General features: G+C 38.2%; 1 protein-coding gene across 6 annotated transcripts in view; it reads right to left on the bottom strand.

The window, feature by feature from the left end:
• Positions 1–240: 240 nt before the first annotated feature.
• Positions 241–15,243, bottom strand: part of atp8a1 (ATPase phospholipid transporting 8A1) — a 366,447-nt gene continuing 351,444 nt past the window's right edge. For all 6 annotated transcript variants that reach the window (XM_073064740.1, XM_073064742.1, XM_073064739.1 and 3 more), the window contains 3 exons: positions 13,372–13,464; positions 4,437–4,528; positions 241–3,651 (listed from right to left, as the gene is read on the bottom strand). In XM_073064740.1, coding sequence (XP_072920841.1) covers positions 3,554–3,651; positions 4,437–4,528; positions 13,372–13,464 — 283 coding nt within the window. In that variant the 3' untranslated portion in view covers positions 241–3,553. The remainder of the gene's footprint in view (positions 3,652–4,436; positions 4,529–13,371; positions 13,465–15,243) is intronic.

The raw sequence follows: 15,243 nt of genomic DNA, 5'->3' as shown, positions 1-15,243 counted from the left end.
GTCCAACAGGGTCTTGTGATTGCAAGAAAACATCAAAGGCAATCACTTGCTGTTAAGACTGCACAGTGCTTTTGTGCAATGGCTTAGAAGCCTTTCTGCAGCAGGCAGCAACACGGTAAGCCCCACCAAGCTCCTCTGCCAACGAGCAACCCACTGACAGGAGTAGACCTGCAGTACTTTAAGTTCTTAATGTTTAGTATTGTAAAAAAGACAACCAAATGTGCATGAACACACAAATGATCAAGGTTTGTAAATTTAGTTTTATTGTGTGATCCATATGACAATCAAAAGACAGAACATTTAAGAGATGCAACTACCACCATGCAATTCACAAGTCAAGGGTAAGTTAACAGACAAAAAAGGAACCTAAGATTTAGAACAAAATACAGAACACAGTGCATGTCCTTACATTAACTTAAATTAAACCTTAGAACTGAACCTGAGGAATACTATGAACATTGAATTTGAAGGTCATTATTCATGCAGTGCAAAACCAAACCACAGAAAACTAATCTTTCTGCAAGTCTGGCAGAAAAATCTTAACCCAATGTTCAGAGTATGTTTCTTCTTTACACAACTTTCAAGGCATTAAATTGCAATGATAAATTAATTTAAAATAATATACATGACTTACGACAAAGAGGCAAATTGTTTACCAACACTAATGAATGTGCATTTTAAAAAAATCACCTCGTCACATTAAACAAACTAGCCAAGGCAATATTTGAAATTTGATATCCATTTCAAAGTTGACATCTTATTGTAGTAATGCTCAATTAATTTAAAATACATCAGAATATTTTATATCTGTTTTGATTGTGTGGTCTTAAGGCTAAGTAAAGCAAAGTTCACATTTTGTTGTCTACTTAGACATAACCTTTGACAAAACAAAACAGATATTAAGTCAAATGTGAAATCCAAATATATGATATAACTTAGCAGTTTTATTCCAAAACTGAATACACACAATAATTAGTGAAGAAACACACTATTACTTTATCAACTGATATTTGCCGGATGGTGCAACCTTTCATTAATTTGCATCGTTTATTTTGCACAGAATGTGTAGCAACGACAAAACATTTGTCGTGCACAAAAATATCCATGTAATACTCTACCTCATGCAGCTGGACAACAATACAGACAGGAAAACCAGACTACACAACACACCTCCCAGAGAGGACAGACAACAGCTATCATTGACTAAAATACCACAAAGCAATTACGTACTTTGAAACCTCCAAGTTTTGAACATTCAAGGATTGTTTATGACAAATACAGAACACATGGCACAGAGAATGAATTATCTCATCACACCAAGCTGAAAATGGAGACAGCAGAAACTGGATTCTCAAATCATACTTTTAAATGTTTCATTCTACTACTTTTGTGTTCAACATTGATTTACTCAGTTTACAGACTGGAATATTGCAAAACAGGCAGGATGCTGGACTTGTGCATATGAGTTTGTTTAATTATTCTTACCTTTTATACCTCACTATTTGCTAAAATCCACATTCATAATCAGTATTAGAGCCAAATCTAGATGCTTTGTGGTGAAAAGTCAACGATAAAACTGGATTACTAAAATGCCCTTTACATTGTGTGTGTGTGTAGTTTATATCATAACTAATATTTAATTAAAGACAAGTTTTGATCGGAATGCTATTAAAAGTTATTGAAATATGGGTTACGTATTGCAGATGATGGAGTTTAATGCAAAGAAAGCATGATACTAACATCTGTGAATAAACTTGACAAGATGATCTTCCAGGAGATGAAAATGTAAAATCCTACATGCAGGTCACATTGGCTTTCTGACCTACATAAAGTGTGATAACTATATAATTATAGATAATAGAGGTAAAGTGAACTTCAACTTGCATTAGGAAATAAATAAAATGACTGTTAAAATAACAGTTCTTTAGCAATTATGTGATGCAAGATTAACTTTTGATTCAATAATACTGCTGAAATGAATCCAACAAAAAAAATTAAGTTCAACTTTAGAAATGAACTAGAATTGGCTACATGTTCATTAAAAATCAATGAAATTAAAGTGGCATGTCTAAATATACAATTAAGTAATCCAGGTAAATATCAAATATAAGCTGTTGATCCTGTTAAGATGGTGTTCAGTAACAAAATAAAGTCAGCATTTTATCTAATCCTTTCTCTGTAATCACAAGATCTTACTTGTCCATGGCAAATTGCAAGACAGAGGAGGGAAAAGGGGAAAAGCATATAGGTAGTAACTATCTATTTCAATGGATACAAAATAGTGAATTATAGAAATTTTTTCCGCAGTGGAATTATTTTAGAACAAGTTATGTAAAAGTACTACATACCAGAAACGCTCTCTCCTGCACTCTGTCTTATTTGGGATGCAAAGATTGTTGTTTTGGACATTAAAAAGATTGGAAATGCTTGTTGAATACTAAATCCATTAGAAAGTCACTAACACAAGCATATACTGCAGATGTAGCCAGGCACAGAAAATACAACACTTCTTCCACTCTGAAATTTGATTTGAATATTAGGCAAAGAGAAAAGCATATCCAAGGCCATAATTTGGGATAGACAAGTTCAGAAGCAAGTGCCAAAAAGTCAAATCTTTCAACAAGTCATTGCATGTGCAAATTACACCCATCAGAGTGAATAAGAAAAAGTATGGGACTTGAAATTTGTTCCATTCCTAATGGCAGTACACTGAAGAACAGGGCTGATGGCAAATTCTAACATTTGATGAGACGACATGTTGGTGATCAATTTTAATTTTGGCAATTACAAGAGTAGCACCAGCACCATGTTTAACACTATTTCAATGCAGTATGCTTTAGCATTTGAAATTTTTAAAATTAATTCTGCATTTTATTCAGTGCCTTGACCAAAGAATCACCCTGGGTTGCTTCTGTGGATTTATTTGGCACATGAGTATGTCACTTTTGCTTCTGCAGTACTTCTCTCAGTATCATTCTACATGAAGAACCTAACACAAAGAGAACCAGTCACAAAGGGAATGCTTCAAAATATCCGTCTGGGTTATGGCAACAAATGTTAAATATCCAAAAGGGGGGAAAAATGGCAAATCCATATAAAAATTTAATCAGTGCTCATTCAATTAAATGAAACAGTGAAATTTAGGAATTAGTACTCTGTTAGAACAAAGACATTAATGTAATGCTCATAACAGTCAGAATTTAAATTAAAAATAATAAATTACCTATATATATATATATTCAAAATGTCAAAAGTCAGCCCAGTAATGTAAAGTGACAAATTTCAAGTCCAGCCAAACCAGTTGTTAACATGTATTGTGTTGGCGTTCTAGCAGTGAATTTATACTAACATGGATTTGCACAGTGTTTGTGTCTATTGTGTACGCAACAAAACTGATTAACACTTCTTCCTTTCATCAAACACACAATCCAACCTCTTCATGCCTTTGCAAGACCGTAACAGCATGATTTTGCAAAGTTGGATATTTCAAAGCTTGAAGTCCCATTCTTAGCTGAAAGTACTTCTTTGGAATTTGTGTTCCTGTATTAACTGTTTACCAGTCATCCTGTCTTTGCTTGGTGGTGTCATAGGCCCTGACCACTTCAGACTGCGACACAATGCCATTCTCGTCTTGGGAAAAGGCATAACCATCTATAAAAATAAAGTGGCACATTATGCATAGGAATTCATTAAAACGGAAAAGGATGGATTAATGATGCATCTTGTGGGTATTGTCAGTGTATTATCAATAATTAAAAAATCACTTTCTCAGCAGGCAATACAGAAGCAGATGGCACTTAGTCATAGAAGATAGATTGGAGTTTAGAGTAGTTAATTCTATTTACTTTCCTGAAGGTTAGCAGACATGAAAATTAAAAGACAAGATGAACTATCATTTCATTTAAAAGTTTGTCTGTTTTAATTTACAAGGAATCATTTTTAATATAATCTTGTTAACATGAAAATAGCATCTGGAAGTGACTAGGAACAGCTGTTTTTTAAGGCTTCGTATTCATAATACAGCATTTGTTTTTAAGGTAAAATGCAGTCAGATAAACTGTGATAAAATATAAATCAGAGAACTCCTAATATGCAATAAGAATTATGCTTACACCTTAGTATGAATAGATTTATTTCTTAATGATGATGAAGATTTGCTAGTACCTCACCAGGTGTTCAGTTAAGCTGTAGGCACTGAACACGTACATATACCCATGTAACTCTACTCCTTTCATTGCACCTGCTAAGGTCAAAAATGAGAGAGAAATCTTTCATTCTGCCTATCTGCTTGTAACACAGCTGACTGTGAAAAAGAGGGAAGAAAACAGGAGCTAAATAGAAGCACAAAGCTAACTTAAAGCATAGAGATTTAAATCTAATTCCTAACCCTGTGCTGGACTTACAAAATGGAAGCATTGAGTAAGAAAGATACTCACGTAATGAACTTTGTTGCAATGAATCAGAACGGTGCAGGTTGAAAGTATTTTTCTTAAAAACATTCTTCAAGAGTTGAGCTCTTTCACTTAAACTTTTCAGAAAAGAGACAGAATTATTTGAAATACTTCAGGGTAAGATCATTATTAATTACCTTTCAAAAATGTGACTTTCTTACAAATATATACTTTTAAATTTATAAATGCCAATTTGCTAAATCTTCACTAAACATGAAAAAACTAGTTTTTAAATAATTTTATCAACCAACATTTAGCCAGTATAAATAATGTGCCTAAATTCCAAGATTATTCTAAATTATATTAAACTATACAACAGCATTGTTGACCTGATATTCTTCACAAGTATACTGTTACCTGTATATATATTTAAAAAGAGAGAAAATCACTTGTACATTTAAGCAAAGTACTGAGATACATTACAGCACCCTTGGGCTGAAGACACTCAATATGCTGAGTCCTCACTTCAAAGTTTTAATGTTCAAGTTGTACTTCACTTTTGGATAAAGTATAAACTTATATTTGTTTTAGTTCTGGCCACATTTCAAGCTCGAGGGCTTCACCAGGCAATGTGAAAGTTAAAATAGGTACAGATTGGTAACACCATCAAATTACATTGACAAAGCTGAAGGAATCCCAGCATCAACGAGCCTGTTTTTAAATGCTTGACCAACTTTTTTTTCGAACATGAGGAATAAAAACGTCAGGAAAGTTAGAGTTTGTAAGTATTGTAGACTGCTATATAATTACAGATAGGCTGAAATGTCAGAACATGTGCTGGTGTTGCTTTGAAGCCATTTCGTGCGGAGAGTATTTCAGTCAAATCCCAAGGTTTGAATCAGATTTCATATTTTAAGAGTTAAAAAGCATTGCATATCACGAACTCATTGTGGTATGTGAAACAAAATGTGCAAATGTATAGAATATATTTCATATATGATTTACTGAAAGAATATTGCAGTGATAAAGTTTCAAACTGCAACATCTTACTAGTATATCATCTTCCAAAGAAAATGTATTCTACATTCTGTTACAATTGTATGCAAGTCCACCGTACCTTCTGTAAAGCATTTGTTTTACGTTGTAGACTATTTGTGATGGGGTAATTAATAGAAGGAAAAAGGTAAATAAAATGAAAGTAGGATCTGACCAGGTTGCTTTGTATACTAGGGCAATCACAGTTGCACTTGTGCAAATGATTACAAATGCACTGAAGGATGCTAATAGGTTCAGTTTTTGTGTTCACAGCACGAACCGTGAAAACAGTGCAGTTTCTCTGGGCAACTCATGCTGATACAATGGAGTTTCTATCTGCTGACAATATTTCCCGTTGATTCCCAGAATGTTTCTTGCATTAAGTATTTAGAATATTGAGCTTCATTTGGATGAAAACTACCGGTAGCTTGGGAGCAAATAGTGATAAAAGATAGCTGCAAGTACACCAGTTCAAATATACTTAAGTGACAGCACAGGGTGAAGCTGAATAGGCAAAATGATAAACAAAATTAAAATTCCTCATCAGGAACTAATAGAAAAAGGGAATTTTATTTTTTCCACTTATATTGCAAGCTGAGTTTGCTTACAGATTAACATAGATTACTTTTGAAATGCATTCAATCACTTCCTAATTACCTCCTAGGGATGTGATAAGACACTACATAAATGCAAGATATTTTTGTCAACATAACAGAATGCCACAAGTGAAAGCAAAGAAGAGGGATTAAACCAAAACACAAATGATGGACTGTGTGCTCCCTGTTAATTGGTTTCTGGAGGTACGAATGGTGTGTGCAGAAGGTGGCTATTAAGTGGAATAAAAGCATAAAATATGGAACATATGAGGTAATTGAGGCACTGAAGTATCAGTCCATTATTTAAGATTGTGTAATGGTTATATTAGTAATATTCCAAAATTAAGGCTAGCGAACAGAATAGATGGCCAGTACAAACGAGCCAGGATCCCTGGAGTAGTTACAACCTACATACGAAACATTACTGCTGCTACATAAAATGTCACTTTCAGTTTACCACTTACTCAAAACAGCATGACAAAGATAAATTATGTTTGGTCAGTCTGTTAAAATTTAGGGGTGATAGGGGACTCTATAGTTAGGGGGTCAGACAGGTGATTCTGTGGACACAGGAAAGAAACAAGGATGGTAGTTTGTCTCCCAGGTGCCAGGGTCCGGGATGTTTCTGATTGCGTCCACGACATTCTGAAGTGGGAAGGTGAACAGCCAAAGGTTGTGAGACATATTGGTACCAATGACATAGACAGGAAAAGGGAGGAGGTCCTGAAAACAGACTACAGGGAGTTAGGAAAGAAGCTGAGAAGCAGGACCTTAAAGGTAGTAATCTTAGGATTACTGCCTGTGCCACGCGACAGTGAGTATAGGAATAGAGTGAGGTGGAGGATAAATGCGTGGCTGAGGGATTGGAGCAGGGGGCAGGGATTCAGGTTTCTGGATCATTGGGACCTCTTTTGGGGCAGGCAGTACAAAAAGGATGGGCTGCAGTTGAATCCGAGGGAAACCAATATCCTAGCGGGGAGGTTTGCTAAGGCTATTGAGGAAAGTTTAAACTAGAATTGTTGGTGGGAGGGAGGTGGGTGGTAACAGAATTGAAGTGACGGAGGAAGGGGTGGTTGGCTCACAAATTGAGAAAGTTTGTAGACAGTGTGAGAGGGAGGATAGGTAAGTGATAGAGAAGGAATACACTCAGACCGATGGTATAAGATGTGTCTATTTTAATGCAAGGAGTATCATGAACAAAGCGGATGAGCTTAGAGTGTGGACCTGTACTTGGAACTATGATGTTGTGGCCATTACAGAGACTTGGATGGCTCAAGGGCAGGAATGGCTACTTAGAGTGCCATTCTTTAGATGTTTCAGAAAGGACAGGAAGGGAGGCAAAAGAGGTGGGGGCATGGCAATGCTGATCAGAGATAGTGTCATGGCTGCAGAAAAGGAGGAAGTCATGGAGGGATTGTCTACTCTGTGGGTGGAAGTTAGGAACAGGAAGGGTTCAATAACTCTACTGGGTGTTTTTTATATACTACCCAATAGTAACAGGGTCATCAAGGAGCAGATAGGAAGAAAGATTCTGGAAAGATGCAATAATAATAGGGCTGTTATGGTGTGAGATTTTAATTTCCCTAATATTGATTGGCATCTTCCTAGAGCAAGGGGTTTAGATGGGTTGGAGTTGTTAGGTGTGTTGAGGAAGGTTTCTTGACAAAATATGTGGATAAGCCTACGACAGTAGACGCTGTACTTGATCTGGTATTGGGAAATGAACCTGGTCAGGTGTCAGATCTTTCAGTGGGAGAGCATTTAGGAGATAGTGATCACAATTCTATCTCTTTTACCATAGCTTTGGAGAGAGGTAGGAACAGACAAGTTAGGAAAGTGTTTAACTGGAGTAAGGGGAAATATGAGACTATCAGGCAGGAACTTGGAAGCATAAATTGGGATCAGATGTTCTCAGGGAATTGTATGGCAGAAATGTGGCAAATGTTCAGGGGATATTTGCGTGGTGTTCTGCATAAGTACGTTCCAATAAGACAGGGGAAAGATGCAGGGTACAGTAACCATGGTGTAACAAAGGCTGTTGAAAATCTAGTCAAGAAGCATATGAAAGCATCAAAAAACTAGATAATGACAGAGATCTAGAAGATTATAAGGCTAGCAGGAAGGAGCTTAAGAATAAAATTAGGAGAGCCAGAAGGGGTTATGAGAAGGCCTTGGCGAGCAGGATTAAGGAAAACCCCAAGGCATTCTACAAGGGCAAGAGGGTAAGACATGAGAGAATAGGACCAACCTCAAGTGTGACAGTGGAAAAGTGTGTATGGAACCGGAGGAGATAGCAGAGGTATTTAATGAGTACTTTGCTTCAGAATTCACTACGGAAAAGGACCTTGGCAATTGTAGGGATGACTTACAGCGAACGGAAAAACTTGAGCATATAGACATTAAGAAAGAGGATGTGCTGGAGATTTTGGAAAGCATCAAGTTGCATAATCATCGGGACTGGATGAGATATACTCCAGGCTAGTGTGGGAGGTGAGAGAGGAGATTGCTGAGCCTCTGGCAATGATCTTTGCATCATCCATGGGGACAAGAGAGGTTCCAGAGGATTGGAGGGTTGCAGATATTGTTCCCTTACTCAAGAAAGGGAGTAGAGATAACCCAGGAAATTATAGACCAATGAGTCTTAGTTCAGTGGTTGGTAAGTTGATGGAGAAGATCCTGAGAGGCAAGATTTATGAACACTTGGAGAGGCATAATATGATTAGGAATAATCAGCATGGCGTTGTCAAAGGCAGGTCGTACCTTATGAGCCTGATTGAATTTTTTTGAGGATGTGACTAAACACATTGATGAAGGAAGAGCAGTAGATGTAGTGTATATGGATTTCAGCAAGGCATTTGATAAGGTACCCCATGCAAGGCTTATTGAAAAAGTAAGGAGATATGGGATCCAAGGGGACCTTGCTTTATGGATCTACTATTGGATTGCACACAGAAGGCAAAGAGTGGTTGTAGATGGGTCATATTCCACATGGAAGCTGGTGACCAATGGTGTGCCTCAGGGATCTGTTCTGGGACCCCTACTCTTTGGGATTTTTATAAATGACCTGGATGAGGAACTGGAGGGATGCATTAGTAAATTTGCAGATGACACAAAGGTTGAGGGTGTTGTGGATAGTGTTGAGGGCTGTCAGAGGTTACACTGGGACATTGATAGGATGCAAAACTGGGCTGAGAAGCAGCTGGTGGAGTTCAACCTAGATAAGTGTGAAGTGGTTCATTTTGATAGGTCAAATATGATGGCAGAATATAGTATTAATGGTAAGACTCTTGGCAGTGTGGACGATCGGAGGGATCTTGGGGTCCCTGTCCATAGGACACTCAAAGGTGCTGTGCAGGTTGACTGTGCGGTTCAGAAAGCATATGGTGCATTGGCCTTCATCAACAGTGGGATTGAGTTCAAGAGATGAGAAGTAATGTTACAGCTATATTATGACCCTGGTCAGACCCGGGTACTGTACAGTCAGCCCTCCTTATCTGCGAGGGATTGGTTCTGGGACCTCCCGCAGATGCTCAAGTCCCTTGTATAAAATGGCACAGTATTTGCATATAACCTATGCACATCCTTCCGTATACTTTAAATCATCTCTAGATTACTTATAGTACCTAATACAATGTCAATAGTTGTTATACTGTAATGGTTAGGGAATATTGACAAGAAAAAGAAACTGTACATGTTCCTCTTGCTCACAACACAAGCAGTGAATGAACGAGACGTGAGGCGAACAATGATCAAACAACGAGTAAAACTTTTAATCATCTCTAGATTACAGAACTTATAACACCTAATACAATGGAAATACTATGTAAATAGTTGTTACACAGTCTTGTTTAGGGAATATTGAGAAGAAAATAAACTGTACATGCTCCTCTTGCTCACAGCACAAGCAGTGAACGAATGAGACACGAGGTGAACAATGATCAAACAATGAATAAAACTTGTAATACCTGTACAGTAGTTGTTACACTGTCTTGTTTAGGGAATAAGGATGCCTCGGAAGAGGCTCAATAATACTAAAGTCAGGAACTGTGGAGGTTGAGGGCTGAGGATCTACAAGCATTGAACATTGAGACTTCAGAATTGCAGATGCTTTAGTTGGAAACATTGTTATAGGAAGTTGTCTCCCGTGATCTTCACATTCTTGAGGCTGTAATGCTTTACACAGCCAGCCATTCCTTACTAGCCTTAAACTCTTTGCTCTTGCTCTCATCAACCCCGTTACAGTAGTGCTCATAGAGACTAAGAGCTTTTTCACGTATAATTTGGCCATCGACAGGGATATGCTTCTGTACACGTCCTCTAGCCACACACTTAATGCTTTCTCAGTCTTCGCAAGCACTTTATCAAGAACCAGCGAGTCCATTTTTGTTGTTGTAGGGGCAGCACTAACACTTCTATGAATTTCAGCTTCTTTCTGCTTTATTGTGCGAATTCTCGATTCGTTCTTACCGATCTTATGGGCCACTTCGGAAAATGACATGCCACTTTTCAAAAGATCTAATATTTCTACTTTCTCGGTGAGAGATAGCACTTTACCCTCCCTCTTAGCCTTTGAGGAATTGCTTTGACCACCTAATTGCTTTTTAGGAGCCATTTTTTCACAGGAACTAAGTAGCGAATGAATGAGACGCGAGGTGAACAATGCTCGAGCAACAAGTGCTGGAAGAGCACTTCTGGGTTTTCTCGATTTGCAATTGGTTGAATTCACGCACGCAGAACTCGCAGATAAGGAGGGCCTACTGTACTCAGTTTTGGTCACCTCACTACAGGAAGGATGTGAAAACAATAGAAAGGATGCAGAGGAGATTTACAAGGATGTGGCCTGGATTGGGGAGCATACCTTATGAGAATAAGTTGAGTGAACTCAGCCTTTTCTCCTTGGAGTGACAGAGGATGAAAGGTGACCCGATAGAGGTGTATAAGATGATGAGACACATTGATTGTGCGGATAGTCAGAGGCTTTTTTCCAGGTCTGAAATGGCTAGCACATGAGGGCACAGTTTTAAGATGCTTGGAGGTAGGTACAGAGGGGATGTCAGGGGTAATTTTTTTATTCAGAGAGTGGTGAGTGTGTGGAATGGGCTGCCGGAGACTGTGGTGGAGGCGTATACGATAGGGTCTTTTAAGAGGCTCTGGATAGGTACATGGAGCTTAAAAGAATAGAGGACTATGGGTAATCCTAGGTAATTTCTAAAGTAGGTACATGTTCGGCACAGCATTGTGGGCTGAAAGGCCTGTATTGTACTGTAGGTTTTCTGTTTCTATATTTTTATGTTGTAATGAGCAGAATAGTTGATAAGATGCATTTGGACTTGCAGGAGCTTTCCGCTTTGTGCCACACAAAGGATTATTGAACAATATCAGAGCACTGATATTGAAGATAATATATTGACACAAACTGAGGATTAATTAATGGTCATAAATCAGTAGGAATAAATTAATCATTTTCAAATTGGGAGGCTGCAGCTGGTAGGTGACACACGGGTCAGAGCTAAGGTCTCAGCTGTTCAAAACGTATATTAATAATCTATAAGAGAGGATCAAGTATAACATATCCAGACGCTGATGATATAAGGCTGGGGGTTGGGTTTGAGGAGGATGCAGTGGTGTTTCAGTGAACATTGACAGGTAAAGCCAATGGACAAGAATATGTCAAATGGACTGATTTCAGGGATGGTGGGTTTGTCATTTGAGAAAAGGTTAGGCAGATTAACTACACTCTATATACTATTCTCAATTTTAGAAGCACAGGAGGCGATCTTACTGAAAAGTGCAAATTCCTTTTGGGACTTGCCAAGGGAGTACAAAGATAAGATTCTAGACATCCAAGCCAAGGGAAACACCAGGCATTGTAGCCTCAAAACGATAGACTGGCCATGCGGAATTAGAATCAGAATCAGGTTTAATATCACTGGCATATGTCATGAAACTTGTTGTTTTGCTGAAGCAGTGCATTGCAATACATAATAAAAAACTAAATTATAATAAATACACACACACACACAGGAATTCTAAAATCTGATGGGGAAGCAGCTGTTACTGAAACATTGAGTGTATGAGTAATAAGAAGTGGACATGAGCATTATCAAGGCATGAATGTGAATACTCAGTCCCTGAGAACACTGAAGACAGAAATAACTGGATTTTTAGATATTGATAGATTCAGAGGATATGGAGTTTTGAAAAGTGAAGGCATGAACATCTAGCTTGTTCCCTCTGTATTTCTTGTGTTAGTATATTAATGCACAGTACTTTATCCACAAGTACAGCACCTACTACTCCTGCTTCTTTTAATTATATTGTTCAAACCCTCAACTCCCAATACCCAGAAGGGTGGGGGGAGGTAACAAAAATACAACAATGCCACCATTTTAAAGTTCCTTCCATCTGTGTCTAAACCCTAGAACTCCCAAACTGGTAGTCCCAGGAGCACCTTTACCAGAAGCTGGCAGCTTACCACCACCTTAATAAGGACACTTAATGCTGTCAGTGGCCTCCACATGCAAAAGTAACACAAGAAATACTATGTTAAGTATTAAATTGCATCTGCACTTTGGAAATTGAACCAAGTTATATTTGCGATTTCAAGTTTAAATTAGATACACTTTCTGACCAAAATTAAATGATATTAAAGGCTGTTGGATGACCCTTTTGTGGGAACTTTTCTCAGAGAGCAGTCAGTAAATGGAATGACCAGCCAGAGGAAATGCTTGAAGCAGGAACATTAAAAGGTACCTGCAGTGGTAGATGGATATGAAAGGCTTAGTGTGATATTGGCCAATGGGACCGGGTTAGTAGAGAATTAGTTGACATGGGCCAACTGGGTGGAAGAACCTGTTTCCATGCTGTATGACTTTAATTCAACACCATTACTGTACAAGGTTATTTCGACTACTTTTGGTGTGTTATCTGCTCCACAGACCGTTTTCCTTTTTATTTCCTCGTAATTTTAACATTGTAATCACCCTCCATCAACCCCAGTTTTGACCTCATTATTTCTTCACCTTTTGAATTCAGATTGTGGTCATTTGCTAGCCTCAGGTTTCAGAAACCTTTAGCATCTCTGTTCTATTATTCCTCTACAGGTTTCCAAATATCAGAAAGTTCTTACATCACCATGTTACTCCAACTACTATCTATTCAAAACCCACTGCCTGATAAAGCGCTCTTAATATTTTTTATATATACATGGGATGTAATTGAAATTGTGTCTTTTTATTCTACAATATAAGCACCTATTCTATGTTACTAAAATAAACAGTAGCCCACATCTCTGATATGTTCCTTTAAATTTAAACAGTAACTTTGTAAAGAATCATTTGTTATGGTACCTTTTGCCATATACAGCTGCACCTGGATCCCGAAACTGTGCTTCCAGTTCCTGCACCTCTTCCACCATAGTCTTACAAAACTTTCTCTTAAAGCTGAAAGAAAACATTAAATAGATTTTTTCAGGGTACAGAATCATTAAGGATTATTTAGTCTGTTCCTCAAAAATATGTCTGGCTTGCATTTGAAAAATCACACATGGAATAAAACAACTTCTCAAAAGCACTGTACATCATTCCCGATGTGCATTAAAGCATATTATAGCTTTGTTAAAAAGTGCATGTAAATAGAAAGTGAATTAAAACTGGGATTGAAAGAAAATATATAATGATTTACAAAAAAAAATTCTTGTTTGAATAATTCTATACAAGTCTCCAGTGCAGCACAGGCCCTTTGGCCTACAATGTCGTGCTGACCTACTCCAATATCAATCCAACCCTTCCCTCCCGAAGAGACCTCCATTCTTCCTTCATCCATTTGCCTCTCTAAGAATCTCTTAAATGTCCTAATGTCTCTCGCCCCTGGCTGTGCATTTCATACACCCAACACTCTGCATCCCTCTTATACTTTCTTCTAATCATCTTAAAAGTATGTCCTCTTGTATTAACATTGGCACGCTGGGGGAGAAGGGACGGGCTGTCCACTCTTTTTATGCCTCTTAATATCTTGTACACCTCTATCAAGTTTCCAGACCTCTTCCACTCCAAAGAGAAAACCCCCAGCTTGCTGTCTTTCCTCATAACACATGCTCTCTAATCCAGGCAACATCTTTGTAAATCTCCTCTCTACTCTCTCTCTAAAGCTGCCACATCATTCCTATAATGAGCTGACAAGAAATGAACACAATACTTCAAATCTTAATAGACTTTTATAGAACTACAAGATTACCTCATGGCTCTTGAACTCAATCCCCTGACTAACGAAGGACAATACTCCATACACCTTCATGACCACCCTATCAACTTGTGTGACAACCTTGAGGGCTCTATGGATATTGACCTCCTCAAGATCCCTCTGTTTCTCCACACGATGAAGAACCCTGTCATTAACTTTGTTCTCTGCCATCGTTTGACCTTCCATAGCGAACCACTTCACACTTTTCCAGATTGCGCTCTGCATTCTGTCAATGTTGCATTGTAACCTATGGGAAACTTCTACATCATCCACAACTCCAATCTTTGTGACTTCTACGAAGTTACTAACCCACCCTTCCACTTCCTCATCTAAATCATTTATTAAAAAAAACATTACGTATAAGGGTCCAAGAACAGATCCCTGTTGGACACCATTAGTCATGGACATCCAGACAGAATGCAGTCCATCTACTACCTTCTGTGGGAAGCCAATTCTGAATCCACACATCCAGGCTTCTCTGTATTCCATGCTTCCTGACTTTCTGAATAGGCTTACCATGGGAAAATTTGTCAAATGCTTTACTAAAATCCATATACACTACATCCACCACTCTACCGTCATTAACTTGTTTTGCACTTCCTTGAAAAAGTCAATCAGGCTTTTTAAACACGACCTGTCCCTAACAAAGCCACGCTGACTATCCCAATCAGACTGCTTCTGCAAATGCTTGAAAATCGTGTCTGTAAGAATCCTCTTTAATAGCTTGCCCACCACTGAAGTAAGACTCACTGGTGTATAACTCCCAGGATTATCCTTATTACCTTTGTTGAACAACGGAATAACACTTGCCATCTTGCAATCTTCTGGTACTACTCCTGTGGCCAGTGAGGAGATGAAGATCATCGCCAATGGTGCTACAATTTCTTCCCTTGCATCCTGTAGTAACCTTGGGTAAATCCTACCCAGCCCTGGGGACCTACCTAGACTAACGTTTTTTAAAACTTCCAACACTGCCTCTT

Source organism: Hemitrygon akajei, chromosome 13, assembly GCF_048418815.1.
Source record: "Hemitrygon akajei chromosome 13, sHemAka1.3, whole genome shotgun sequence".
Lineage (NCBI taxonomy): Eukaryota > Metazoa > Chordata > Chondrichthyes > Myliobatiformes > Dasyatidae > Hemitrygon > Hemitrygon akajei.
This window is presented reverse-complemented; position numbering and strand designations above follow the sequence as displayed.